This window comes from Ascidiella aspersa, chromosome 6 (genome assembly GCF_963924565.1).
Source record: "Ascidiella aspersa chromosome 6, kaAscAspe10.2, whole genome shotgun sequence".
NCBI lineage: Eukaryota > Metazoa > Chordata > Ascidiacea > Phlebobranchia > Ascidiidae > Ascidiella > Ascidiella aspersa.
The window spans coordinates 787,601-800,416 of NC_139452.1; the positions used below are offsets into that span (position 1 = coordinate 787,601).

The 12,816-nt window shown below is 31.0% G+C and overlaps 1 protein-coding gene across 1 annotated transcript; it reads left to right on the top strand.

The window, feature by feature from the left end:
• Positions 1-491: 491 nt before the first annotated feature.
• Positions 492-6,138, top strand: LOC146139058 (kelch-like protein 12). Its single transcript, XM_083391602.1, has 8 exons — positions 492-712; positions 894-1,014; positions 2,265-2,418; positions 3,662-3,879; positions 4,335-4,484; positions 4,772-4,883; positions 5,098-5,177; positions 5,611-6,138. The coding sequence occupies exons 1-8, from the start codon at positions 615-617 to the stop codon at positions 5,899-5,901; spliced, it is 1,224 nt and encodes a 407-aa protein (XP_083247728.1). The 5' UTR covers positions 492-614; the 3' UTR covers positions 5,902-6,138.
• Positions 6,139-12,816: the final 6,678 nt, after the last annotated feature.

The window sequence follows — 12,816 nt, forward strand, 5'->3', positions numbered from 1 at the left end:
GCTTTCAATAAAAGAGCTTACAGCGCAGTAAAAACGGGTCTCGCAAGTAAGGCATGCATCAGTTGACTGTAGTGTTTAATCCAACAGCAGCGTGACACTATATAGCACAAGAGCGACTGCGATGGAGATTAGCTGAGTCGAATGTCGGCTAGATTTGCCAGAACGGCCACGAAAGGAAATGAGTATCTAGGTGAAATATTTAACACTTTACCAGGCGAACACGCTATAATTACAAGCACAAACAGACATGCGTCGTTTCTCTACACACTCTAGTATTTAAACCTTGGTGTAAAGATATCTATATTCATACCGATTGCGATAATTTTTAAACGCCTGTAGCATTTACAGTAATGAAACGAGTTCTCTAAATTGAAATTGCAAGAAAGAAATAATATGAGAGAGCACACGAAAGTGTGGTAGGATTCTAGACCAGAGCCAAAAAGTGTACTTTCGTTATTCCAAATATATTACACTTGTGTTGATTTTAAACACACATGTAAACGTAAAACACTTGCAATTGCACTTCTATAAAGTTGTGCTAGTAATTCCTAAAGGCTATTTTTGTTATTTTATTGTTCTTTGACACTCTAGTATTTAAACCTCAGTGTAAAAAAATGGAGACTTTTCCTGAAAAAACAGCTGACAAAGATGAAAGAAAAGAAGATTTAAAAGTGGATGGGTACGCAACAAATTTGTTGCAAGAACTGAATGAGTGGGTATAATATCATTTGTTTTAGTTATGATTATAAAACGCCAATTTAACTTCTGTTGTGTTTTAAATTAAAGTTTGAATGAAATGCCATTACAATTAAACTCAATAAATTGTATATATATATATATATATATATATATATAGTTACTTTAAAGAAAATTCAATTCATTTTTGTTTTCAGAAAAAGGTCTTCTGGCTTTTTGTGCGATGCGGAAATTGTTGTAAATGGCAAAAGTTTTCCAGCTCACAAAATTGTCTTATCAGCCAGCAGCGAATACTTCAGGACCATGTTTAGCACTAATGTACGTTTATTTATTTTTTATATTCCAGTATTTTACTATAGCATTAAATACATTTAGAATGTTCAATAAAAACAGGTAATAAATAGAATTTTTTAAGAATGAACATAAATATAGTTTCCTGAATGATAACAAATGATGTATTTATACAGTGAAATTTTTGTTCACTCTATGCTAAATAGATTCTCCCAAGATGACTTATTATAAAAAAAAACTAGCAAAAATGTTTTGACCAATTTAATTTGCAAAAAAACATAATTTGCAAATTTAACAAATTAAAACAAACTTTTTTGATCAACCGACAAAAAATTATAATCATGGTTTTAAGCGCTAACGCAGTGGTTCTCAACGTTTTATGCTTCGTTGCCCCCTGCCTATAAAAATCCTATCATTGTGTTTAACTTTTTCGCTTGTTTTACTTGTTTACGTTAATAACAAACACGGCAATTAATCAACGAATAAATGCACTTGCTTTCTAAAAATTTAACAAATCAGTCCCTTTATATTAATTAACTTACTCAGTCAGTGATCGATTTTCGTTTTATGAATGCGTTACTAATATTTGCACGCCGTGCATAACCGCGCTAAATATTGGCTTAAAATTACCCTTTGATTAACCCTGCAGCTTACTTGTGTTATAAGCTACGATGGAATGCTTCTTTTGCAACTTTATGCATGCCCTTTAAGGAAATTGCAAAATCATGGTTGCTCGCCCAGCAGCATTTCACAGAAATTTATTAATTCGGTGAAGGTTATCGCTAAGTAATTGGCCCCCAAAGAAAGCTGACCCCGCACTCATTGGCTGCATGTAAAGCAGCACAGTAACCTAATTGTTTCACCACAGCGACAGGCCTTTATCCAACCTTTCCCATCGCATATTCTAAGGCGTAAATTTCCGCGATACAACGAAAAAAATGATCCAATATTCTACTATAAACATTTTCACTGATGTGTCAAAATAACCTGTTAGAAAAAACATATTTTGCAGTTAACTAACTAGCAGATTGAAACAAAGTGACAGTTTGGTTTTGCAATCCTACCTAGCTAGAGAGCACGGTTGAGAAACCCTGCACTAGTGGTATAATAATGTTTAATTGATTCAAAGAAAGAATCTTTTGTTTATCATCTCTAGACGATTCATCATTGACAAAATTGTTTGAGCTATTAAGAGTAAATGTTGAATCTTGGTTAACTATTAGTGTTTCACTAAAATCACAAAAAACTTGTGTTTTACTAATATCAACACAATTCAGATGAAAGAAAAGTATTCGGGAAAAGTTGAGCTGAAGCAATTGAATGAAAATGCTGTGAAAGAGGTTCTTGATTACATTTACACTGGAACAACCACAATTAGTGAGAGCAATGCTTCAGACTTACTTCAAGCTGCATCTGTAATGCTACTTAAAAGTGAGTTTGTTATGAATTACACGGGGGTGGTCCAAACACTTTATTATATGTTGCCCGCGGAACATTATTTAGTTCAGTAATTATAAATTTGCTTACAGTCCACCTTTAGAGCAGTAGTTCTAAACCTCTTTTGTCAATATTGTTACACTTATCATTTAGTCTTGTATGTATTTTATTTATTTATTTTACATTAAAGTTTTAAATATTTTTTACTATTTACTTTTATTGGTAAACTGATGATGCCATTTAATTATATGTTGAAAGTATATTTATATTAAAAATTTTAGATCTTTCTGACTGATTGTTGTTTGAAGTGATGCGCTTCTCAAGCTAATAACATTACACTTACTTTCTGCATATAAACTGACAAACATTGTTTTTCACTATACTTTAAACATTTTATGGCTGCGAAAAATATTTACATTAAATTACTTTTATCAATTAAGGCCAAAAACTGATATAAAATGACTTATTTTTAATGCCAGTCACAAATTTTAGGTTATGGGTCAATTTATTGTGGCAAAACGAGAATCGTATATCACTAGTGATACAGAAGTTGCGAACCACTTTTGGTGTTTACATTTGTAACTTTGTTGAAACAACGTCTTGCTAAAGGCACAAATATGAGCTGCTTGTACAAGCATCATAAGTTAACTGACAAATCATAAGAAATAATAACATTGTGTTTAACCTTTATTGAAACATTAGAATGTTCAAGTTTCACTTACTCCAGCTATTAGACGCCAAATCTGCCGTTCATTTCAAGTAATTTAAACAAATATAACTTGCGCTTAAATGATTTTTGGTATTTCAATTTGTAAAATGTTTAAATTTTTCACTGGTTGTTGACAGTTGCATATAAAACTGTGAAATAAGCTGTTTATGTTTTCTTAGCACTCATAAAGCATGCTGTGTGTTACCGCAAACAATTTGTAAACACTATGGTGGCCCTATATGCTGGTAACATTGTATAACCCTGTCATAGAGAATGAGATTATTTTCTAAACTAGGATGTTGTAGTGGCAATAATCAAAAAATGTTTCAACCCACAAGCTACTGTGTTCTTAAAAAAATTGAAATTTTTTTTACAAATTAATCCAGAAATAAGTGCACATGTTTTGATATACATTGTATGTTCATTAATTTTTAAGCAACATGACATTGCATTTGGTTATTATGTGTTTATCATATTTTGTCATTTATAATAACTATTTATAGTAATGACTCTTTCAAATTGTTTTAGATTTGTTGAAAGAAATCGACAACTTTTTGCTCAAATCTGTTTGTCCTGAAAATTGTCTGAAATTTAGAAAAATAGGGATTTTGTTTTCATTGGATTCACTTCAGAAGAAAGTTGAAGATTGCATTCTGGAAAACTTTGCTGTTGTTAGTGACCAGGAAGAATTCAAACAATTGTCACTTCACGATGTGAAAGTTTATTTTGCCTCCAATGAAATACAGGTTAAGTAATTTTATTTTTATTCCGTTCTATCAATAACAAATTTATATTTTTGTCCACAGTGACAGTTGATAAATATTCTAAACTGAAATTTCACATTAAAAGTTAAATTGTTTATTTTTTACTGAACTATACATACATACATATAATTATATACATACATATAATTATATACATACATATAATTATATATTTACATGTAAAGCAGGCCTGGTTAAAATTGTATGAGCGCTGCGACAAAAACTTTTTTGGGGGCCGCCATGTGCGATATAGAGATGTACAGCTAAAAAAGTTAAACATAAAAAACAACTGCCTAAAAAATCATCTTTATGGAAACTTAAATCTTTTTGTAAAGTTTAAGCAACACACAAGAAGTCTGCACTTTAAGAATTCCCCCTTTTTTATTTGTGCTATTCGTGCTACATAATCTGTGTCCTATTGTATTTGTGTTTTTTAGGTTGAAACTGAAGATGTTATGTTCAAAGCACTCATGAGTTGGATTTCAAGTGATTTGATGAAAAGGCAAGAACATTTCAGCAAGCTTTTTCGCTTTATTCGTCTCCAACATGTCACCAAAGATTTTCTGCTCAACACCATCAGGAATGAGGTATTTATCAAAGTCACAAAATTGTGGTCATTTTTTAAATACAGAATTATAGGAAGGCTTTTATATTCATAACTATGTCTGGTTCACCGTTTTAATTTGTTTTTATATATATATATTCATTATTTTTATGCTTAACTGTTAATTTTATAATTGTTAATATCACTTACATTGCTGGCAAGCATAGATATATTTAGCCATTCCATCTTTTCAAGTTGTGAACGTTGTCAAAACTGTTAATAATTAACTATTACTTAAACATTATTATATTGAAAATCTTTACTCTGTAGAAACTTGTTAAGGGTGACCATGGCTGTAGAGATTTGGTAGACGATGCTTTTCACTTTCAATTTCAACCTGATAAATTTGCGAAGCAGAAAAGAAGATGTTTCACTGACAATGGTATGCTACTTTCATATTGGCAGCTTATGTAAAATTAGAGTCATTCCTTTTTGAAAATTTGATTTATGTCATGTATATATTTAAACTGTGTTTCATACCAAAAATTTATATAACATTAATTTTTTTTCGCTTGGAAAATTAGCATTAATTTTTAGATTTTTATAGTAAAGCTAAATTATGATCTATGTAAGAAAAGAAGAAATGTTTATATTAGATCCAATTCGCATGTGTTTACTGAACGAACAATCAGCAATACAACCTTTGCACTTCAGAGACACTTTGCAAACTGGGGAGGTAAAGTACTACACTACTAGAATTTAAAAGTTCTGTACTTCATAGTCCTTAAAAATACCTGCATAGCCCTTTATGAACCCTAAAAAAATACCCTAAAAATCCTAGATTTGTCTGTTAATGCTGAAACTGAGGAGTACTTTCATTCCTGCAACTAATATGTGACTTATTTATAACAATGGAAGTAACAATAAATTTTCAGCCAATGCAACACAGCCTAAAAATCTGTTTAACAAGTCTTATGTCACCAATAGTTATCATTTAATTCTGCCGAGCACAAACAGTGAATAAATTTTTTCTTTTAATTTGATTAAATTAAGCTCAAATACTACTAATTGGTCTGCTTGTGTAATCAGATATTTGCAATAAGAAAGCCTGATGATTTTTTTAATAACTATAAATTTACCTTTTAGTATTTTAAATGAGTGTTTCACAGGAAATTATTCCCGAAATGCACATAAGTTACTCAAGTGCGGTTGCTGTTCGAGGAAATGTTGTTTACTTTTGTGGTGGTTTTGTGAAAGACAGCAACACACAAGCTTCAAACACCATCATTTCATTTGATGGTCAAACATGGAAAGTCGTTGGTAATATGACGTATGCAAGAGCTAATGCAATGGCTGTGTTTTATGGAGGTATCTACAAAAATATTCTATTCTATCGTTTTGTTATTAATCTATTTTTTAACTGGGATTTTCACCCATTACTTGTTTTGATCTCTTACTAACAATAAAATATCAAATTGGAAACACTGACTCTATGTTTTCTTGAAGTTAACAAAGCGATAATTAATTTCAACAATTGTGACCAAGTACCTTTAGTTGATATTTTGTTTAAATTGCAAAATGTGTTTTTTTGCAAGCTACTTTTCGAAAAGCAATTTGTTGCCAATAACAAACGTAGCCATTTAAATCCGATAATACACTTTGTAAATACTGTTTTAACTAATTGCTTGCATAATTTGCAGAGAGCCTTTTTATTTTTGGTGGTGAAAACAATGGACAGTTTGTGAACATGACCGAGGAATTAAAAAATGGAACTTGTAAAATTCACACAAATGAAAGCTTGGAGTATAACAGAAGATGTGGATCAGCTGTATATTTAAATGGTTGTATAACAGTTTATGTGGATCAGCTGTATATTTAAATGGTTGTATTATAGTTTATATAATTTATCCAAACTAAATGAAAATATTGAAATTATGTGTTTTTCGTTAGGTATGATTCATGTTATTGGAGGATTTTCTACATTGCCAAATCAAAGACAAGGTACAAAGCGTTTTTTTGGTAACCTTAGTTTTTAATTTTGTTTTTTTCTTACACAACCAATAAATTGGTTTGACCTGTTTAGTTGCCGCTTACAAACACGTAGAGCATATACAGCCAACTGGAGCATATACTGATTGTTATTCCTATCTTACTGAAGCTAGGGCTAACTTTGGATGTGCTGTAAATGGCACAACAATATTTCTATTTGGTAAGTATAATGTGGCGACCAATAATTCCTTTTTGTGCTTCAGTTTATGAAAATATTTTTTTTGTAAGACGAATTTAATTGTTTTTTGATTTTTGGACAAAAAATTTAAAAGAATAAGTCAGCACTAAAACCACACTAGTATCTGGCGGGTATCAATCCTACTAATGGTTTGTCTATATCAGTTTTATCAATTACTATTTCAGGTGGTGTCGGAAAAAACAACCAGCTATTAAATACAGCCGAGTTCTGTAAAAATCCTGGTAATAACAGCCGCTACACACGATTGACTTCACCCAGTGTTCAACTTGGAATTACTTCTGCAGAGTTTTACTCAGACAACCAAGTGCTGGTTCTTGGACGGTGAGTTGTGTTATTTGTGAATACTTCAAACTTGAAACTTGATAATATATTTCCACAATATAAACCCGCATTTGCCTAGAACCTTAAAGAAATACCTAATATTATGTTATGTGTTGGATAGTTAAAAGCTTATTTTATGCTGTACATGTTTAATTTTGATGTATTTTACATTTGTATATATTCAATACTACGTTATGCTTTTGTGTAGATCTGGTAAAGCTCTATGCTTTGATGTCGTGGACCAAAGTTGGAAAGATAATTTTACCAGAAGTTCAACAGGTAACCAGCATCTACTGAATCTATGGTGTTTTAAACCAAGTGCGCAATTATTTTAGACAAAGGGTCGCTCTAGGAACAAAACGTCTTGGACCTAATATTAAGTGTGATTTTGTTAAAAAAATCTGTCAATATCCTAATTTTGACAAGCTGGTAATAGTAGGAATAGGTGAGGATGCCTTGCAAGTGTAACTTATTTACCAACATATTCTAAAAGATGGAAATAGACTTATTTTTGTGTAAAAAGTTTTATTAAAAACAAGCCAGTCTGATTGAATTGTTTGGGCCACATCTGCCCAGGTCTGTTTACTCAATATATCTGGTGTTTTGTGAGTTAGAAAAAATAAACAATGAAGAAGATTATAAAAAAATTAATTATAATAAAGTTATTGTTTGGCTCTCTATAAATTTTAATAGGCTGAATTATAGTTCGCTTTTATTAAATCACCTTTATTGAGAGTGGTTAGGAAATGATTTCTAATGTTAATGAAATGTAATCTCCCAAGTAATTTTCTGTTTCCAGCTGCTCAGCAAAGCGACGATGTTCGTTTATGTTCTTTAACCAACTCTACTGTTGCAAGTGGAAAATTATTTCGGCACCAACAAATTGTGTAAACAAGGAAATGTTACAAACATTTTCTGGGAAATTTTTCTGTAGTGTTTATACCCATTTTTGTTTTTTCGGTAATTTCTATTATAAATTGGTGTATAACATGCAATTGATAAAGATGCTGATCTTGTAATTATTATTTTGGAGATATTTCCGTTAATGTGATATTTTTTAAGCCTTTGAATACTTTGTTATGCTTTAATTTTTTACAGTGTCAAAAATACAGCATTGTAAATATTGAGAAAGATGCACTTCTTGTTAAACAAGTGTTGTTTGGATATTTTTTAAATCCTTTTTTACGTTTTTCTATTTCATGCTTTAATTTTGATTAATATGCAAAAAAACAATATTGTATATAATGATTGTTCGTTCCAATCGTTTTTCATCTACAAAGCAATGCGGTATTTTTTTTTGTAATAAAATTCAAGCGCTGCGTTTTATCCCAAACGATGTCTTACATTCTTAAATCAATTTGGCATCGAATCGGCACCGATACACTTCACACAGAGTCATCATCATAAAAATTGCAGTTTTAGAAAGCAGACTTGAATCCAGTAGGCCTGCAACAAGATTGAGTTTAGAGAGCCCAGCTTGCTTTTTCTAATTCTGTTTGCCTAGTTTTCTTTCCACTTTTAGCTACTTAACAATGTAACTGAAAGAAATTAACGGTTTTATTTTTAAACTGAATCTCGCGCGCAACTTAATATGTGGTTTAGCGAGAAACAGTTTTCAAACCCAACATGTTTAGTACAATTAGATAAAAAATGGCGTCGCATTTTTACAAGAAATCCCCTTGAAATTTAAAACCAGTGTGTAGTAATAGTACTGGGTATTCCCCAAATATAGTTCAAAGCTAATAGTGCTTTTAAAAACGTTTGGCGTTTTTCCAAAATATGTTGCAGTTATATGAATAACTATGCGGCATGTATTTAATTGAGGTCGGTCCGTTGGAATTGTAAGTTATTAGCGTAGACGGGCGCTTGCTAGAATTCTGCCACTTTTTCAACAGGAAAGAAGCGAGTTGTCAAAAGTTTAAATTGCAAGAAAGAATGAAATATGGGAGAATAAACGCTAACTAGCACTCTTACCGAAATAATGTTGGCCAAATATGTGTTGGGATACTAAACCTGCGCCGCGTAAACGCCTAAATAAAAAAAATTGTGAGATCCATATTTTTTGTATACTGAGCTATTGTTTTTGTTTACCTGTCAATGTATTTTTATTTTATTAAATATAAACTATTATTAGGTTTTCTGTGGATAACCTACAATAACGACAGAACTACAATATTAAAGAAAATTAAAAACAACTTCAATTAGGCTATAAAAAGAGCACCATGACACAGTAAATTGTGCTAGCATTAAAATAAGTACATTTTATTAATAACTATTTAATTTTACAACACAGACAAAATATGATTGTAATTATGGAGGTTGATTTTAAAAGTTGTTCGGAATTTAATTTGAAAGAAAAAAGTGTTTTTGTTGAAGATCATTCTTGCGAAATTCTTTAGAAACTGAACGAGTAAGTTGATTTAAAATATCTGTAAATTACTATTTAATTGAAACAGGTGTCCTAGTAAATAAATGTTCTAAATTTATATCATTTTTTTCGAGTGGTGCTATCATTAAAAGCTTCTATAGGACCATTTAAAAATGCCTAATTTCAATAATTGAAAAAATACAGATTACTTTTAATGACCATCTTTTATGCAATGTCTAGTCATGAAATTGAAACGCAACACATTAACGACGACAGATTAATAACTAAAATGTCAAAAAAGTCGGAATAAGTTTTTGGGATTGGGTTAAGGTGACAGGTTTTATCGGCCTAATTCTGGCCATTTAGGTTCTTGCGTTATGTTGCTCTAATTTCGGTCTTAAGGCTGGAGTCCATAAAAGCCTGTTAAACTTTCCAAATGTTTTTGTTTTCTCCAAACTTTTGCTTTTCCATAAAAAAATCACAATCTATTGCTTTTGTGTAGTTATACGTTTTATTTCTAAGACGTTGTAATTTAAAATAATAGGCAATAAAACGATGCAGGTTTTAAAACAACTAATAACTGTGTCTTCAGCCTAATCACAAAAATATTACAAACCTTTATTTGACTCAAATTTTAAGTTTTTTGTTTTAAAGGCAAAGATCGATTGGTTTGTTTTGCGATGTGGAGATCCTTGTCAACAGCAAAATTTTCCTGGTTCATAGAAATGTTCTTTCTTCAAGTAGCGAATATTTCAACGCAATGTTTTGTTCAAATGTGAGTTGCGATTTTCAACTAAAGTTCTGTCATGGAAGTACAGTAGCACAGAAAGGCATGTATTAAAGCCCATATAAGTAGGTAACATTTTAAATATTCCGTATATGTGTTCAAATGCTTTCCACTTTTATATGGGATTTCACATTCCTACTATGTCTAACTCAAACCATTATTCTCCAAAAAACATATATTCACTTTTGGAATTAAATAATAGAAAAAATTGAGTATTTTGTTTTAGAAAGTTTTCGATTTTGTATAACATTTTATTTAATGGGCTAAGGTTGTGGTTCTCGAACTTTTTTGCCTACTTAATATTGGAAGGATCCATAATTTTAGAAAAAAACAAAACAATATCTTATTAAATCATACAAACTATTTTCTTTACTGTTAAAATATTTATTATCAATAAACTTCAATGATGTGAATTGTGAGCCGGTAAAACTTTCTTATCACCTGAAGTTTACTTTTTTGTTCATTATTTACGCCTTAACATTTTTCTCCTAGTTTTAATTTAGGAACTCTTATTACTTAAAGTAACTTAAAATCATATTCATTAAAACTTTTGTTTTTTCAGATGTTGGAGCAAAATTTCCAGAAAGTCGAACTTAACCAATTGAATGAAGTTGCCGTTGAAAACGTGTTGGAATATATTTACACTGGATGTATTTATTTAACTGAAGCGAACATAACCAACATCTTGCAGACAGCCTCCATAATGTTGATTAAAGTAAGCGCTTGTTTTTAAAAAATTACCAAATAAAGCTTTTTAAAATGAAACCTTAATAATAATTAATCAATCACTTGTCCCCATTCATAAAAATGCTTCCTATACTGGAGGTTATACCTTTATATTTGCACTTTATTTTTTGAAATGCAAAACTAGAGATGTTTGATAATATCGGATTGAAGCCAATACCCGGTGCAAGTGGTACAGCCATGGCTCAATATGTCCATTTGTTCTTATAAATACCAAAAAGTTTGTGAAAAAAAATAAACAGTTTATTCTTATGAAAACCCTAAGCAGAATGCTGTTCAAAATTTGTAAAAACTGTCACATTTGTTAAAAAAATAATTCATTTACTTAATCATAGATTTTGATTTACAATGTTAAATTTTAATTCAAGTTGCTTGTGTGTTACAACTTTGTTGAAATCTAAAATTACAATTGACCTGCAAACATTTCTTTGTAACTTAAAGTTGTAATACCAATCTAAATATATGAACAAACAAAACAAAAATTATATTTTTTTGTCTGTGTTTTGTGTATTTTTTAGACAAGGTTTTTGTAAATATTTTTTTTGCAATTTTGATAAACACTAAATTAGACTTTCTGATAAGTTACTCATTTACTTCGCAGTTTTCAAAAGAATGTATTTGCTCAACTATGGACCTCCAGGTTTTGCAGAGACTTTGTGCTTCATAGAATCTACAGAAACTAAACAGGTATTTTTAGGTAATGAAAGCCTAAATGTCAATCAATAAATTAGGCATGCAAGTTTTACAAATAATATGTAAGCTGTTGCCACCAGGCATCATATTATTCCCCCCCAAACAGTTTTAACCCACAATTTTTAGGCCGTTTTTTAGGAAATACGATTTTATACACTAATTTAATAAAAATTGTAGAAGTATAATTTTTACTTTTTTGAACTGATTGTTTTGTTGTTGGTAGTGAACCGTACAAACATTAGGACAACCAAATATAGTCCTCAGTTGTTTTACAATCAGCATTTCGAATAATTTGTTACAATTTTGTCTTATATATATTTTGTCTCTTTGCCTGATTTTAAATTAAAGTTGTAAACCTACGTTTCCCAACATCTAAATTATTTTTTTAAACTTTAGATTTTTGTATTTTACTTCTCAGTATATAAGATGGCTACCGCATTCTGGTGTTACTTATTAACCCTGATGAGGTCAGCTGGTATCTGCTGCCGAAACGTCGGTTTATACTTTGTTTACACCAGAAAAAACGATTTCTATATATTTCTATACAATATGTTGCCTGGTGGAACTAACTCTATTATCTTCTCAATGGTAACATTTATTTTCAGACAAACACGAGACGAAAATAATTTACTTTCAGTCAATGGAGGACCTTTTCATCAAAAATTAAAAATCAAAAAGGGTAAGAACTTGGAGTTAATTGACAACATTTTCATAAAGGTAATCCGAACAATTGTCGCAATTTATGTGCTAAGTTTTATGAACTACTGTTACCAATCGTTTTACCTGTTTATCAAACAGTCTAAACATCCAGTTTTATCTGCTATCTTTCAATACCACGTTAGGGTTTTAAAATTTAACAAAGTATAAAGTTTAAAATATTACAACTTTTTACCCTCATTTTAACCCATTTTTCTGCCCAGAGACCCAATCCTTCGCTAACCTTCTGCGTGAAATGCTACGACCGACTCTTCTACATGGTGGCTCCCTCTGGTGGTGAGATGCGGATATGGATGGACGTGATCGTTACAGGAGCTGAGGGATACCGGGAATACATGAAGACCTTAGAGTCCTCACCTCACAATGACCTGTCACGCCAAAATCGGTCCGGCCAGATCGATTTTGGCGTTGGAACAGCCGCCAAAACTGGCCCGGCCTTTAAAATCCCTCATTTATTCTTTAAAATTTGATACGAAGCCTGCAAACAGTACAAATGT